The following is a 16,131-nucleotide window of genomic DNA, read 5'->3' as shown; positions in this document are numbered from 1 at the left end:
ACGACTCAGATTAGATGGAAAATAATCGCTTGCGTGGCAGAGGTGGTGGTTGATTACAGATGCTCCTGTGTATTAGTCAGCACTTTAAATAATAATTGAGTATGTCTTTCATTCCTCTGTCTTCTAAAGCTTGGCTTGTCTGTTAGATGGGGAGGTTGTTGATGGACTTGTAAGTGGTATATGGTGTTTTAAAGGGCCAAAGTTTGAAGATTCTATAAATTTTAAAAATATCTTGATGGTGAAGAAATGTAGACATGTGTGAAACTCTTGGCTTAGCTGTTCCTTTTTATAGATACCCCTTCCTCTGAACGACTAACTATAATTGTATAATTCATGTATCAATCCTGTATTGCTACTCTTCATATTTTCTTTTGTCTTAAGTATTATTTAAATTATTTTTTTGGTACTATTTTCCTGTTTTCTTTAAGATAATTCAGTAAGTATTTGTAAATTATACCTGATTTCATTCTAAACTTTGCAGAAAAACATTTTTGATTTAATATTGTACCTTCTGGCTAATACTTGTAATTTAACTTGAGTGTGTATGTGTGTGTGTATACACATATAATTTAGTATGCATTTATGTTTTCCTAATATAAATATTGGAAATAAATATTGAAAATAAACATTTGGTCTTTGTGGGGACTTGATGAATGTTTAATATTTTTTTTCATGGAGAGCATGAAGGATGTTCAGAATACCTGTTTGACTGTTTCATTTGTTTAAACTTGTAGTTTAGCCCCAAATTCACTGAAATGATCATGAAAAGTATTCACTGTATATAACAGACTTTTGAATCATAAATGAAAAGGGTAGTTATTTAAATCCATAAGGTTGGGGAACTTACACGGCATGCATCTTTTTTGATAGCTAAAAGAAGGCAATATGGGGTGAATTTAGGAAACCACACATACTGGATACTAACACCTTCTCACACTGATCTTAAAATTTAGTCATCCTTCTTGAATTGTACTTTATTTCTTGCCCTTCTATGTTTAGTTACTTACGTGTTTTAGGAATTATCCATGCTGCTTTATTTTGAGTGTGAGTCTTGGTTTCCCAGCCTCATCCTTGGGAACTGCAGTTCTGGTTTTGTCCAATTTTGTTGTCTTCTGCAACAGCGAACATAGTATAGGCACAGAGACGTTGTGCAGCTTAGTTTAATCAAGCTTGCCTATACGTAGAGTCCACCTATATGCTGGAGCTAATGCAGGATTTCAAGTTTGAAGCTAGGGGTCTGCTGCTTGGCAGCTGTGGTCTCTTGGCCAAGTCACAGCCCTCTCTAAGCCTCCTGACAATGGGCTGTGGTCACTGCTGGCCTCAGTGGGCTGTGGTGGGGATGCAGTGAGGTCATAGGCAGATGCTCGTGTCCTCGGTCACAAGTGCCCACGGAGCTTTTCCCTGTGCCTGGGCTGTAAGCGTTCCTTTTCTATCAGAAACAGACTAATTCCTGCTTTATTGCTTTCTAAAGACCAATAATGCTTAAAAGATTCCAGTGTGTTTTTCAGAGTCTCTCTTATTAAATTTAATGTCCTAAAGGTTTTCTATCTAAAACTGGATTTTGAAAAGAGATCATCTTGTAAAAATTGTTTTTTGAGACAGGATTTTGCTGTGTTGCCCAGGCTTCAGCCCAATGGCTATTCACAGATGTGATCATAACTTGCTGCAGCCTCGAACTCCTAGGTTCAAGAGAGCCTCCCACCTCAGCCTCCTGAGCAGCTGGACGATAGGCATGTGCAACTGTGCCCCACAGAACCGTTTTTTAAGTGTGATATTACATAAGCTTAACCCTAACCCCTGTCCTTCATGGTGTGGCCAGTCTATAATTATCTACACCTCTCTATATAAATTTATATTTTTACTTCTAAGAGTTACCATAGTTCCTTAGTAGAATTAAATATTAAGTAAATGTTTCATTTGGCTACTGTTTAATAACTGTTGGGAGCAATGTGAAAATTAGTAACACCAATATATTCAAATATGCTATCCAAAGATTTTCTTTTACTCAACAGATTTTGACCTTCTATGTGTCTGTGACACTATATTAGACCCTATGGGTAATACAGAGATGGAAGCTTTGGGTTTTTTTCTGCCACAAGACAGTGGGTAAAAGAGTTCAGACTGCAGTGGATGAGGTCACAGAGGTTTGGGGACTGTGCTGTGGAAGTGTGGTGAGGAGACCTTGTTAGTGAGGTGGGGTTTTAGCCGGGTAAATTTTAGGTGGAGGACCCTGACATACTCGCCAAGGGGTCAGGGCCTTTCGGCTGAAGTAATAGAGCGAAGAGTGTGTATGTCAGGGAATGACAGCCAGGCCAAGGGGCTGAGGGAAGGTGGGATGTGGGGAGCTGGCAAACTCACAGGAAAACCTGATGTTTTAGGGCTGAACGAAGTAAGTGTAGGGCATCTGCCTTCAAGATGCTTTGAGTTAGGGGTGTCCCACAAATACTAGAATTAGTGCCAAACCAGGAATCTTACGTACAGTGATAACTGGTACTGAGAAACACTTGCCTTCAGTGACTTAAGTTCTTAAAGTCATGCTAAAGGCCAGGTGTCATGCCCGACTGCCTGGGGTTCAGGGTACAGGGGACTGAGGAGAGCCCTCGGACAGGGTGGACCCAGCCAATGGGGAGGCTTACTGGAAGAGCCCTGGAAACTTGTTTCTGGGGGGAACAGACTGAGGAGATGACTTGGGTCTAGGATCCTGTGCCCTAGGGAGATACATTTACTGGAAGAAGGATAGGCAGCTCCCCACCCCCCATCCTTAATTAAGACGAAGATTCTTTCTGCCTAATGTAGGCTAGCCACTTTTTCTACTTTATAGCCTGTATCCCTGTGGGAGGGAAATAGCCCAAAGAGGTTGCCAAAAGACAGAATCCCAACATAAGCCAACCCTTTAGCATCTGTAATAACCTTGACTTTGACCCTTTCTGACTGACTTTGTTGGGTATGAGGGTTGCATGGAGGAGTCTGGAGTTTCCCTTAAGGCACAGGGGACATTTTGGTAGAGCCTTGAAGTATATGAAAAATCTTGCCAGGAGAAGACAAGGGGACAGGCAGTGGGGATAGCTGCATTCCAGAAAAAGGGAGGAACATGAGCAGTCCCCTGGAGCTGTGTTGTGTAAAGGTAGGATGAAGCTGGACACATAAAATGGGGTGAGGCAGTTCAGTCCTCGAAGACCTTGCTAGGGAGGTTATACATTATCCTGTGAGCTATGGAAAGACGTGAGTGAAAGAAACCTACACAGTGTAGAATTCCACTTATATGAAGTTTAAGAATAGGCAGAACTAATTGATGGTAATAGAAGTTGGCATGTGGGCTGCTGGGGGAAGGACTGGTTGCGAAAGGGTTCATCAGGACTGCTGGCAAGGACTGGTGTGTTTGCTACCTTCTGCAAGGGTGGGGCCTTGCACGTATGGGGATGAGTCCATGAATTCGTGCACTATGCGGTTTGTAGGTTTCTATTTTTTTTTTATTCTTTGAGTCAGGGTCTCCCTTTGTCGCCCAGGCTGGAGTGCAGTGACGCCATCACAGCTCATTGCAGCCTCAAGGGATCCTCCCACCTGAGCCTCCTGAGTATCTGGGGACTACAGGGTTGCACCACCATGCCCAGCTAATTTTTGTATTTTTTTGTAGAGACAAGGTTTCGCCATGTTGTCCAGGCTGGTCTCGAACTCCTGAGCTCAAGCAATCTACCTGCCTTGGCCTCCCAAAGTGCTGGGATTATAGGCGTGAGCCACTATGCTCATCCTATGCAGTTTGTATTTTATACCTCAATTTATTAAGGCTAACTGTTGACATTGTGGTGGGGGAGGACTTGTAGGCAGGGAAATGAATCCCAAAGGGATTGAAAGAGCTGGAGATGAGGATCTTAGCTAGGAGTGGCTTCAATGACTGCATAAACATCACTCTGCAGGACTTTCGAAGATTGCATTCTAGCATATCTGCCTTCCCAGGGGCTATGGTGTGTTTTGAAATTACACCTCTGCTGTATTTATACACCTATTACTCATTTCTAAGAGCCAGCAGTTTTCTGGCTTAAAAAAGAAATCTTGAGAACAATTGGAGTTATAAGTACTTGACTGTAGAATTACTGTCAGTGGAATGTATTTTGTTTTCAAACGATTGTAGCCATATTTTTAATGGTCTGCCATGTGGAGCAGGAATTAGACATTTCCTGTCTGTTCCAAGGGAATGGAAACCTGGGTAGAAGCTTCAGAAATGGAGATTGTAACCTAACCTAAGACCTGTGCCGATGCTTTTCCCTGGGAGCTCAGGGTGGCATCCTCTGTGTAGCACCTGCCCTGTGTTGAGGCCTGGACTGTATGTTGGGGTTACAAATAGAAACAAGACAGGATGTCTTCAAGGAGCCTGTTATCTGAAGGGAAGCTGGTATGTGAGCAAGTCTTTTAGTACAGTGGGGCCCAGCAATAATGGGAGAACATACCAGGACTTGCAGAGGTGCAGAGAAGAGAAGATTGTGACTAGGGGGACCAGGTAGACTTTAAGGGGATTCCTGGACAGCGGTTTTAGAGAAAACTAAGAGTTTGTGAATAAGTGACTAAAATTTTACAGTCAAAGGGTGAACGGGGAGGCAGAGATAGGCACGTGATGACCGCTGTAGAGGGACTGGGAGCCCTTGGTGTTGCTGGGAGGGTGTTTTACATATTTTTACCAGTTTCCTTTTATTCCAGGATGACTGACACTGTATGTTTTACACTGATTTTTAGAAGACTTATTAGATTAATATGTTACACATTATTCTTTATACATTAGATACATAGAGAAGATAAGCTTGTTAGCCTATTAAAATAATGTGATTTCCTACTATTTAGGGTGGTGGCAGTGTGAGGGTAGATTTAAGCAGCAGGGACAGGCTTGGGCAGGGAGATGTACGAGACTAGTGTTAGGGTTTAACTATGAGGACGCGTTCAGGAGGTGCAGGAGGAAGTGGCTGGAGCTGCCCAGGTGTGGGCCGAGCGGCTGCTGGCAGGAGTGTTGGGGGTGTGCTCCATATCCCATGGTGTTTGACCTGGAAGACTCCCCGCTGCCATGTAGTTTTTTTTTTTTTAATCTGTATTTAAACAGAGGCAGTGTGGTAGTGGTTCTGGGTTCAGATTCTAGCTCTGCTTCTTACTTGATGCATGACCTTGGACAAAGAGAAGGGACTTAACCTTTCTGAGAATGTCATCTGAAAGATGAGGATGGTATCTACGGCTTAAAATGTCGAGGAAGATCAAGTGAAGAGCTGTGTCTTAGCTCAGCACCTGGCAGAGGGTGAATACTGAGCTCCAGGGAACAGCTGCTGCTACATCAATGAGCAACTGGAGTTGGGTGGATCGCTGAGGGAAGACATTGGGGGAGGTGAGGGGCTGCAGGCAGAGCGAACAGAGCCTGTTTTGTAGCTGTTGGTGGGCACCCCTGAGAGAGCCTGTGCAGAGCAGCCCCGCCATCCCAGGCTCACTTACTGTTAAGAGAAGGGAAAGGGTCTTGGAACTCCTCATCAGAGTGACGTTCTTGCCTCATTTACAGGCTTCCACAGCAGAAGGTCTTGCAGGCAAGGCTGAAGGGAGAGGCCAGCTAAGCCATTGCTGACAGCATGCTTCTGCATCTCCTCCTGCCAAGCCAGCAGACCCGCTATATTTGAAAATGTGATTAACGTCCTTATTACCAGACTCCTTGGTGGTTTTAGTGATTTTCAGGTTAAGTTCGAAGGTCCTCCAGAGATGCCCTCCGCAGATGTGGGAGGCCTGAAATGCCCAGAAGGGTGGAGGTGCTCTGTCCAGGCTGTGCCCTTGCTCTTGGCTGTGAGCCAGAACCATGGGGAGCTTTTTTCTCTTCTAAGAAGGTAGTTCTTAAGCATAGGAAAAGGTACTTAAGCTGTCTGTCATCCTGCCCTCCCCTCACTTAAATTTTCTGCTTTTGATCACAGAAAAAGAATTCCTTTTATTGCTGCAAAAGTTTTACGTATTTTTACCAGTTTCCTTTTATTCCATGATGACTGACACTGTCTATTTTTTTTTTTTTTTTTTTTTTGAGACGGAGTCTTGCTCTGTCGCCTGGGCTGGAGTGCAGTGGCCGGATCTCAGCTCACTGCAAGCTCCGCCTCCCGGGTTTACGCCATTCTCCTGCCTCAGCCTCCCGAGTAGCTGGAACTACAGGCGCCTGCCACCTCGCCTGGCTAGTGTTTTGTATTTTTTAGTAGAGATGGGGTTTCACCGTGTTAGCCAGGATGGTCTCGATCTCCTGACCTCGTGATCCGCCCGTCTTGGCCTCCCAAAGTGCTGGGATTACAGGCTTGAGCCCCCGCGCCCGGCTGACACTATTTTATACTAATTTTTAGAAGACTTATTAGATTAATGTGTTACACATTATTCTTTATACGTTAGATACATAAGAGAAGATAGGCATGTTAGCCTGTTAAATAATGTGATTTCCTACTATTTTAGCACATGACCATATTTGCATGGATTCAGTTACAACAGAATCAGTGATCACCTGTATAGTGGGAGAATATGTTTTAAACCTTTGTCCTAGCATAGTTCTTCACATGGTGATAGTTAGTTCTTTTTGTAAAAAACAAATGGACCAAAGTCTGCTTTTTGATTCTCACTTGAGATGAAGTGTAACTGACTGGGGTTCCTGGAGGCCATCCTCGTGGTGGTTTGTTATTCATTAGCTTATGAATCACCCTGCCAGCTTCTTGGCTGGACACTTTCTCCATCTTCCTGGGTCATCATCTTAGCCTCTTGTCTCTAGAGAATCAAAGCCAGACACCTCTGGCAGTGACTCTCATCCTCTCTTGAGTGGCTGCCTCGCTAGGCTTCCCTAGAGACCCCCTCTCCAGCTGGGTTCCCTTCTTCACTGTGCTTCCCTCACGCTTCTTGTCCTGTCCCTGTCTTTGAATTGCCCCATCTGCTCTTCACACATCCACGTCCCTTCCTTACTTTGAGACCTGTTGTTAAAAACACTTGCAAGCAAGCGTTATCTCGTAGGGTCTTTACCCAGGACACCAGAAAAAGAAATGTATAGTATTAGTATTTAGAGGTTCTCAAACGGGGAAAAAGAAACTCTGGCGAGCTAGTCTAACTCCTACATTTTGTGCCATGGGAAATCCCAAGCTTGCCAGAGTTTCTTCCAGCTCTAAAATGTCTTCAGCATTTGTCCAGAGAGTGTAATCAGTTGCTTATGATACAGTTATGGTTAATGGGAAATGATTATTTTAAGGCAAAGTGGGGAGAGAATATATAGGTCTTTATGCCCATATGTGTATGATGTATGCATGGTTTTTATCTCTCTAGTATACTGGAGTATATTAGTATGCACAATGAAATCTATGTAATTTAAAAAAAATTTAGAGTAAAATTTGCTCTACTATAGTTTTTGTAGTTGATAAAGAATGAACTTTTCTTCCAGAGACTACAAAGCAGATTTTTTCCCCCCGTTTGAGAACCTCTAAATACTAATACTACACATTTCTTTTTATGGTAGAAAACTTCAGGATATGGCATATGTAAGGTAAAATCAGCCTCTGAAGACTAAGACACTGCTGTGTGTTGAACATGTTTTATTACTTTATTTTGTTCTTTGGTAATGTAATTTTTTCTCTTTTCTTTCTCTTCTCTGTAGTCAGAAAAATGGGTAAGAAGAGTCGAGTAAAAACTCAGAAATCCGGCACTGGTGCTACAGCAACTGTGTCACCAAAGGAAATCTTGAACCTGACCAGTGAACTGCTACAGAGTAAGTCCTCCTCTGGGCTCTCCCTGCCTTGATGTGGTGGCTGTGCCTTTTTCTTGTCACCAGAATGGGGAAGCATGCATCAAACAAGCTGGTATTCAGGTCCGAGCTGATGAGCTGTGGGCCTGGATGAGTCACACAGCTACCCAGATTTGCAGTCCTCACCTGTGAGGATGGAAACACCTGTCGGAACCGTGTGGCTGTTAACAAGGCTTGGGTGAAATAATTGTGAGCTTCAATAGCACAGTCACCTGGAACATGGTCTTCCCTGAGGACCCGTGGGCAAGAACCAGCTCTACTACTTTTGCACAGTGTGCCCCTCCGCAGATTACTGAACCTTCTGAAACGCAATGTTCTTCTTGGTAAACATAGATAATAACTGTCTCAGGGAGTGAGCCAAGGACTTTGTGAGATGTGGTGTGTGAAGGTGCGTCACGGGCTGTTAGCCCAGGTGAGTCCAGCGTGCCTCTCGGAGACCCGGCCTTCAGATCTCTGCCCCTCACTGGAATGGCTCGCCTTCCTTTTTGGTGATTCAATTAACAGTGCTTCTGATTTTTTTTCTCTTTTAGACAAAGTCTTGCTTTCTCGCCAGGCTGGAGTGCCATGGCACTATTGTGGCTCACTGTAGCCTTGACCTCCTGGGGTCAAGTGATTTTCCCACTTCATTCTCCTGGGTAGCTGGGCCTACAGGCCTGTGTCACCATGCCCAGCTAATTTTTTTGTAGAGATGAGGTTTTGCCATGTTGCCCAGGCTGGTCTTGAACTCTTGAGCTCAAGAGATCCTCCCGCCTCTGCCTACCAAAGTGCCGGGATTACAGGCGTGAGCCACTGCACCTGGCTGTGTATCTGATTTTTACATGCTATAGTTTGAGAGTTCTTGGCTTAAGGAAATGGAATTTCTACTAAGTGCCTGTACTTGTTTTAGCAAGTTAGTGTGATTTGGTAACTTTTTAAAATTATGAATTTGAATTGGTGCAGTTAGTGCCTCGGCTGTAGCTGTGGTCACTCCATTGCCCTTTGTCCATGTTTAGATTATGTGGCAGGCTAAACCCCAAGTAAAAACGCAGCCTTCCCTTTGAGACAGAAAGCAGGCCGCAGGCAAGTTGGAGTCAGGTCCCTCCCGAGTGCTCCCCTGGATCCTATGGGCCAGTGGAGTGTGGCTGTCCTTAGCATTCGTCGCCGAGCTCCCCTGCCTCTGGCAGCTTGAGGATAGGCTCACTGCTGCTTCACCTCTGAGGCCTGTTCCAGGCCTCAGTCAGTGCTTGTTGTTGGAGAATAAAGTAAGACTGGCTACCCTTCATAGTTAAGACTCAGCGCATATCTAGTTATTGTTAGTTATTTGCCACATATGCTCTTTTAATAGAGAGCAAAGAGGCCCCAGAGGTTAAGCAGGAGTGTGGGAAGGGGCTGTCTGAACCAATGCAGTTGTGTGAAAAGAAAGAGCTGCCAATAGGCGGGGTGCCCAGTGTGCAGCCTTCCAAACTCACACCTCAGTCTCGGGTGTTGGTCTTTTGGTTCTGGCCCCACAGTGGAATCTTAGCTTCTTTTTTAGCAGTGACTATGCCATCTCATTTTGCAACTCCCCCAGACTGCTGAATATAGTGCCGTACACATGGATGTGAAATGTTTGTCGACTAATTGTCCTTATGTCCAATTTCACTGGTTCCCTTAGGGAATCAGTGTTATGGGGTTTAACTAAAAAGAAAGGTTGACTTTTACTATTAACTTCTTTTTGCCATATAGAAGAGTTTTGGGGGGATAGTTTGCATTTTAGCTTAGCTTTTTATCATAGGTTTTCCTGTTAGTAAGTATATTCTAAAAAGAGTTAACTGAGAAGAAGCTGGCTGTGAGCTAGGTGCCCGCTCCGTGCTCTCTCTTGGGTATGTTCAGTGGGGGATGTTTTTATGATTCCCCAGGATTTGTCTGCTTTGAGAAGTGTAGCTGCCTTGTACTTCTCACGTTCATTATCGTGGCTGTCATATGTCTGTCTTTTAAAAATAAACCAACTCCAAACAGCAACAACGAAGTCCAAATCCTCTTTCTTCTGCAGACTAGTAGGTTAAGTTGAAAGAGGGAGGTGTTTCAGTACCATGCCTCTTATGTTACAGAATGCAGCAGTCCTGCGCCTGGCCCAGGAAAAGAGTGGGAAGAGTATGTGCAGATCCGGACTCTAGTTGAGAAAATACGGAAAAAGCAGAAAGGTAAAATTGCTAGAATGATAACTGTGTTTCAATAATGTCATGTAGAAACTTGATTAGGTCAGAGGGCTGACGAGTAGTGAAGGTCTCAGCATCACTGGTGTCATTCTGAAAGGTGTTATAGTGGGGCTTGCAGACCGGAAGAGACGGCAGTTAGCGAGATTTCTCCCCTTTCAGAGATGCTATTACCTGCTTCGGAAAGGATGAGAATGTTGAGCTTTAGGAAAATAAAATATATCTGGGGGCTAAAATGACACAATTTTATTTATTTACTTATGTTTTTTAAAGTATTTAAATCTGGTTTTTATACTGTTATTTCCTTTTGAGTTTCAGGGCAGTGCATATAGTGTATATGGTCAACACACAAATAAATGCTGATTGGTTAATGTGTTAGCAAGGTATATGATGAATTCACACACATCTCAGTTAAATAAGAGGTGTGGTCATATTCCTTAAGCTGTGTTTTCACAGGACGTGTGCAGTTGCCATTGTAATGATTCTCATCCAGGCTGGCATGGGGCTAAGTGTGAGTTTGAAAAAGCTCGTTCAGTATACCTATTGTTTTTGTTCTGTAAAGCACAGAAAGTAAAGATTATTATGCAGGACCACATGGGAGGTAGAAGCGGAAAACATCCTGAGGAGCACGCATTGGAATGTGGGGCCATCTTCTGAGACTCGCTTTTTTATTGTCATGAAGGGCATCGGGAGAGGGTTTGTTTTTTATTTGCTGTCTTAAGTAGTGGTTTCATTGCTCTTCCATACACACCTCTAAACATGTAGTCTTCAGCTTAGATGGTCTCAAACTCCAAAGTGGTGAGTTCATAATGGGCGTGTTCAAACAGGTTCCTTCATAATGGGTTTATTGCACTAAATAGGAGTCGGTGCTAATCCTTTGTCACCAAGTGGGTAGAGCCTTAGTTTCTCTTCTGCATAGATACTGTTTACTGCACCTGACACTGAGGGCAGAGCATTATGCCAGTTCTCAGGGAGTGAATAGTAAGTTCCGTCTTCGAATAGTCCTCATTCTGGTCATTTTCACCATTCAGCAGGTATCTTTGCATATCCAGCATGCCCTCTTCACATATCAGGTTGACTGTTAATTATGCTGTGGTAAGATGGCCACAGGCGCCTGAGCTATGTGCCACACCCAGCTTCCTCATAGTAAAGTTCCTCTTCCTCTCCTTTTATTCGTCCAAACGGAATGGTTTTTTCTATGCATGTCTTTTCATCTTTTTAACTATGTCAGACATGCTGAGAAGTTCAGAAATTAATGTAACAGATGCCCGGGAATCTGCTACCCCAGCTGAGCATGTGTCAAAGTAGTATTCACATTGTCCTTTCTTTTATTCTCACCCTCTGGTCAGCTTTCCTTTCCCTTCCTCGGCCTTTGGTTTTGTTTTTGTATTTGTTTTTAAGAAAACATCCCAGATACAGCCAAAGCCTCCCCTTTTCATCCCCTTCCATTCCCTCCCTGCTTGCGGGGTGTTCGTCTTCACTGTGAATGTTTTCTATTTCATAAAAACCCCATAAAAATATACGGTTGTAGTTGCTGTTTGAAAAATTTACATAAATGGTGTCATGCTACGTGATTTTTAAAAAACCACCGTGGTACATTTAGTGTTATACTTACATTGATACACATAGCTCTAGCTCATTTAAATGACAGCCTTCTGGCTTACAGCTCTACAGTTTTGTGTTCTTAGAATCAGGACTGTAGGGTTCATCCTTTCCCATGTCTCCTTGTGCACATAATGTGAATTACTCATTTTGGTTTTAATGGAAATTTTGTTAAAGCACATGTGAATATGAGAGATGGCATGTTGGACTTTTAAGGAGAAAACTGCTCTATAAATCATAGTAATGGTAATAGAAGCTGTCTCCCCTTTGCCATCATATTACCTAATAGTACCTAACAGTCAATATTTATATTACCTAGTGTCAGTATATATTTCACTGTAACTGACAGGGAGTTTAGGATTTTAATTCTTCTTCCCTGTCATCAGTTAAGGTATGTACTGTGACCATGTGATTAGCTTTGATTTCACGATTGGTGTGTTAAGACTATTTCCAGTGTTAGTTATGGCCTTTTTTTATTTTCTGAGAGACGTGTGAATGATATGTGTCCTAAAAGTAGCTCTTGTTTTCTAAAACGTGGATTAATATAGGTCTGTCCGTTACTTTTGATGGAAAAAGAGAAGATTACTTTCCTGATCTAATGAAATGGGCCTCTGAAAATGGGGCTTCTGTCGAGGGTTTTGAAATGGTTAACTTCAAAGAAGAGGGCTTTGGTTTGAGAGCAACAAGAGATATCAAGGTGAGTTTATAAAATGTTGGTCTGAGGGGGTCTATGTGTGTTTGAACTGTTGTGCTGCAGAGGGTGCAGGGTGAGGAGGTAGACGTGTGGTGGGGAAGTTGTAGTTCTGAGCCTGTGGGCAGATAGGCAGCCTGGAGGACCTCAGGCTCATGTTCTAAGCAACTCCTCCCACCTTATCCCTCTGGGGAGCCAAGCTGCTAACCAGTGACTGGGACAAGTCAGTTCACATTTCTGAGCCTCTGTTAGGAGGCCATAGAACATGCCTCACAGGATTTTGAGATTTACCTAAAGACAAGGAGGTGGACTCATGGTTTTTTATTTTGTGACTTACTGGAGGTGAGTGGGTGGAGGACTGGTGGTGTGGGGATGCCTACCAGTGTCTGGAATGGATACCTGTGAGGTTGAAGGTACTAGGAGCTCACTGAAATGGCAACACCAGTGGCAATAGGGAGAGAAGAGAGAAACAGCCACCTGCTAAGAGAGAAGGGCTTTTTCTCCCCTCTTTGTTCTTGGTTCTTCTTTCCACATGAAGGGAGCAGCAGTCACTGGCCATGCCTGGCCTTTCCTCACCCCTCACTCATGCCTCTTGTAAGAGGAGGCGCTCCTTCATCTGTTTAGGAGAAGGAACTGGACTTGGCCTTTTTCTCGATGGGAGCTGGTTGCCCGTATGCATTCATTCCACTCTGCTCTCCGCCCTGGAAGCTTTGCAGGGGCAGGCCACACGTGGGGAGGGTGGTGGGGATCCGGCTCTGCCTGTAACTAGGTGGGGGAGTCTGTCTAATTCTGGGATTCAGGAGGTGATATTTTGGGTGACCATCTGTTGTATTCTCTCTCTCTCTCAGTTGCTTCAGAACTTGGGTGGAGGAAAGGGTGTTATTTGGCCCCCTCAAACCTCCAGCAACATTTTTGGCTAAGTTGTAGTTAACCTTTCATTGATAGATTGGTAAATCACATGCTGGTATATTAGATACCTGTTAAATGTCTGCTGTGTGACTGGTAGTATCTTGCTTCCAAAAAAAAAACAGTCTCTTTCTTCATGATGCCTATAATCTGTATAGTAAGAGACAAGACAGATAACTTAATAGTTGACATTGGTGAAGGCAAGGTGCCACATGTTCTTCTCTTGTATCAGATTCAAGGCAGCATTTGTGTGGATGTTGCCCAGAAGATCTGAGCTGTGGACTTTCCTCACTATGTGCTTTTGTGGGGAGGCGAGGATTGGGGAGGAGGTCTTAAACAACAGACATTTATTTCTCACAATTTGGAGGCTGGATGTCCAAGATCTCAAGGTGCTGGCATGGTCTGTCTAGGTGAGGGCATTCTTGATTTGCAGACAGCTGCCCGCTTGCTGTCTTCTCACATGTTGGAGCACCATGTGCCCGTTTTATGCAGTGTAGATACACAGGACACAGCAAAAGGAAGCATCCTGTGTTGCCAAGAAATGAGAAAAAGCTTTGGGAAACAAATTTGTAAACCAGTGTGTCTTCTGGGCATGTGATTTCACTAGTAACTGTTGTGCTTTAAAGATAAGTATGTAGAGGAAGGAATGTTACTCTGGCTTTAAAACTCAGTAGTAGTAGTAATTCACGTCGACAGATTAGGGTTTTTGTTGGAGGCAGAAATTTTGTTTTGGTCTGGTTTTAGAACTTAGAAGTACAGCAAAGAATAAAATAAACACCTTTGTGCTCTACTCGAAGTGTTGTATTTGCTTCAAGTTGAAGTTCAAAGTCCCTTCTTTGATTATTTGCTCGTCAGCATATGTAGTTTTTAGTTTTTCTATTGGAAACAGGATTTTAAGCTATCCTTCTACTCATTTAACTATAAGATAAATGGTTACATTTAAAAATATATTTGAGTATTTATTTGAAGTGCTGATATGCAGCCTTAAGTTGTACTTCATGTGTGATTGGATTTCTGACCGTAGGTATAGTTGGATTGAAGACTGTACCATGTTTTGATGATTCTCCTATTATTTTTTTCCCTAGGCAGAAGAATTGTTTTTATGGGTTCCACGAAAATTACTAATGACTGTTGAATCTGCTAAAAATTCAGTGTTGGGTGAGAATAATTTCTGACTGTTCAAGGCAAAATACAAATGACAATATATAAAATTCCATTTTGTGGCACTAAGGATCATACTTGGTTTTTCTCGACTGGTGAAATAGTCCCTCAAATATGCATTAAGTGTTTTTCATTTAATGTTATAAAAAAGATGCACATGACCTTTATTGTTACTATTATTATTATATATATATTTTTTTGAGATAGGGTCTCGCTTTGTCACCTAGGCTGGAGTACAGTGGCACCATCATAGCTCACTACAGCCTTGATCTCCCAGGCTCAAATGATTCTCCCACAGGTGTGCGCCACTACACCTGGCTTATATATATATATATATATATATATATATATGTATTTTGTTTTTCTTTGTAGAGACGGGGTTTCGCTGTATTGCCCAGGCTGGTCTCAAACTCCTGAGCTCAAGCAGCCCTCCCACCTTGACCTCCCAAAGTGCTAGGATTACAGGTGTGAGCCACCGCGCCCATCCTGTACCTGACTTTCAATGTTACAAGACCTTTTAGTTTTCCTGTAATTTGTAAATGTATATTTAAATGAAGTTTTTAAGAAGTTTGTGGAACTTACGCTGTTAACTTCTGGGTTAATTCAGGGCCCTTATATTCTCAAGACCGAATCCTTCAAGCCATGGGAAACATCGCACTGGCCTTTCATTTGCTGTGTGAGCGAGCCAACCCTAACTCCTTCTGGCAGCCCTACATTCAGACTCTCCCTAGTGAATATGACACACCTCTCTACTTTGAAGAAGATGAAGTTCGGTATCTTCAGTCCACACAAGCTATACATGATGTCTTCAGCCAGTATAAAAACACAGCTCGGCAGTACGCCTACTTCTATAAAGTCATCCAGGTGAGCAGCTGTTTACTGTTTACGTATGTATTTTGCAGAGTGGGGAGGAAAGAGGACTTGAGTCCATAAATATTCCATTTGATGTCTTACTAAGAATACTTAAACATTTTGCTTTTTAAATTGAAAATATAAAATACATTTCATTGTTTCTGTTTTTACAGAAATATCAGTGAAATACGGTTACATATATATATCTGATTTCGTCACTGTCCAGTGTTAATACAAGCAGTTGTTCCTGAGTTATTGAAATCACTAAGTTTTTTTGTAAACAAAAGATCACAATGAAATTTTAAAAGCCATAAAGCATATCTGATGCAAAAAGTTACTCTGTGTATAAACTTTTCAAGAAAATGAATGTTAATTTTTTTCTAGATAAGTATAAAATATTGACAAGTAATTTAGCAAATTATAACATTTACGTTTTTCAAAGTGTACTGTGTATTAATTTTAATTTGTTCTCAGTAAAAGTTTCTGATAGAAATCTCTATAAGGCTCCAAGTATTTGAATTACCTGTGATGACACCTTTCTGTATTTTGGTGGTGTGGCCACTGTTGTCTTTCATTTGCAGTTGATCAGCAGTCAGAAGGAACAGGGCCAGTGCCACAGTCCCCGCCAGGACTGAGAGGCGGCATGGCTCCTTCTCCTGACTCCGCACAGTCTAAGTCACTGAAGAGTCAGCTCCTGGGCTGCTCTTCTTGAGATATGACAAGTGGGCAAGTGAACTATTTGCTCGCTTTCCTTTTTGGGCAGTGTGACAGCCTGAATTAGGTTTGATTTGCTTGTTCCTTAAATGATCTATCTTTGCTATATTTTATTTGCAAGAAGTGGTAACTTCATTTCTTTTTTTTTTTTTTTTTTTTTTGTTGGGTCGTGCTTTTTTTCCCTTCCCCGGGTGGGGGGGCGAGGGCGGGTTTCTCCAAGCTTCGACCCCCGCGCTCCCGCCGTCGTCCCCGCCTCG

At 42.9% G+C, this 16,131-nt stretch overlaps 1 protein-coding gene across 4 annotated transcripts in view; it reads left to right on the top strand.

Moving 5' to 3' along the window:
- SETD3 (SET domain containing 3) overlaps positions 1 to 16,131 on the top strand; it is an 85,659-nt gene that overhangs the window by 8,024 nt on the left and 61,504 nt on the right. For 3 of the 4 annotated variants that reach the window (XM_025392315.1, XM_025392316.1, XM_025392318.1), the window contains exons 2-6: positions 7,628 to 7,738; positions 9,844 to 9,936; positions 12,099 to 12,247; positions 14,233 to 14,305; positions 14,916 to 15,172. In XM_025392315.1, coding sequence (XP_025248100.1) covers positions 7,636 to 7,738; positions 9,844 to 9,936; positions 12,099 to 12,247; positions 14,233 to 14,305; positions 14,916 to 15,172 — 675 coding nt within the window. In that variant the 5' untranslated portion in view covers positions 7,628 to 7,635. The remainder of the gene's footprint in view (positions 1 to 7,627; positions 7,739 to 9,843; positions 9,937 to 12,098; positions 12,248 to 14,232; positions 14,306 to 14,915; positions 15,173 to 16,131) is intronic. The other variant, XM_025392317.1, reaches the window with a different exon arrangement.

This window comes from Theropithecus gelada, chromosome 7b (assembly GCF_003255815.1).
Source record: "Theropithecus gelada isolate Dixy chromosome 7b, Tgel_1.0, whole genome shotgun sequence".
Classification (NCBI taxonomy): Eukaryota; Metazoa; Chordata; class Mammalia; order Primates; family Cercopithecidae; genus Theropithecus; species Theropithecus gelada.
Note: the sequence above shows the minus strand (reverse complement) of the source record. Positions and strands in the feature narration are given on the sequence as shown.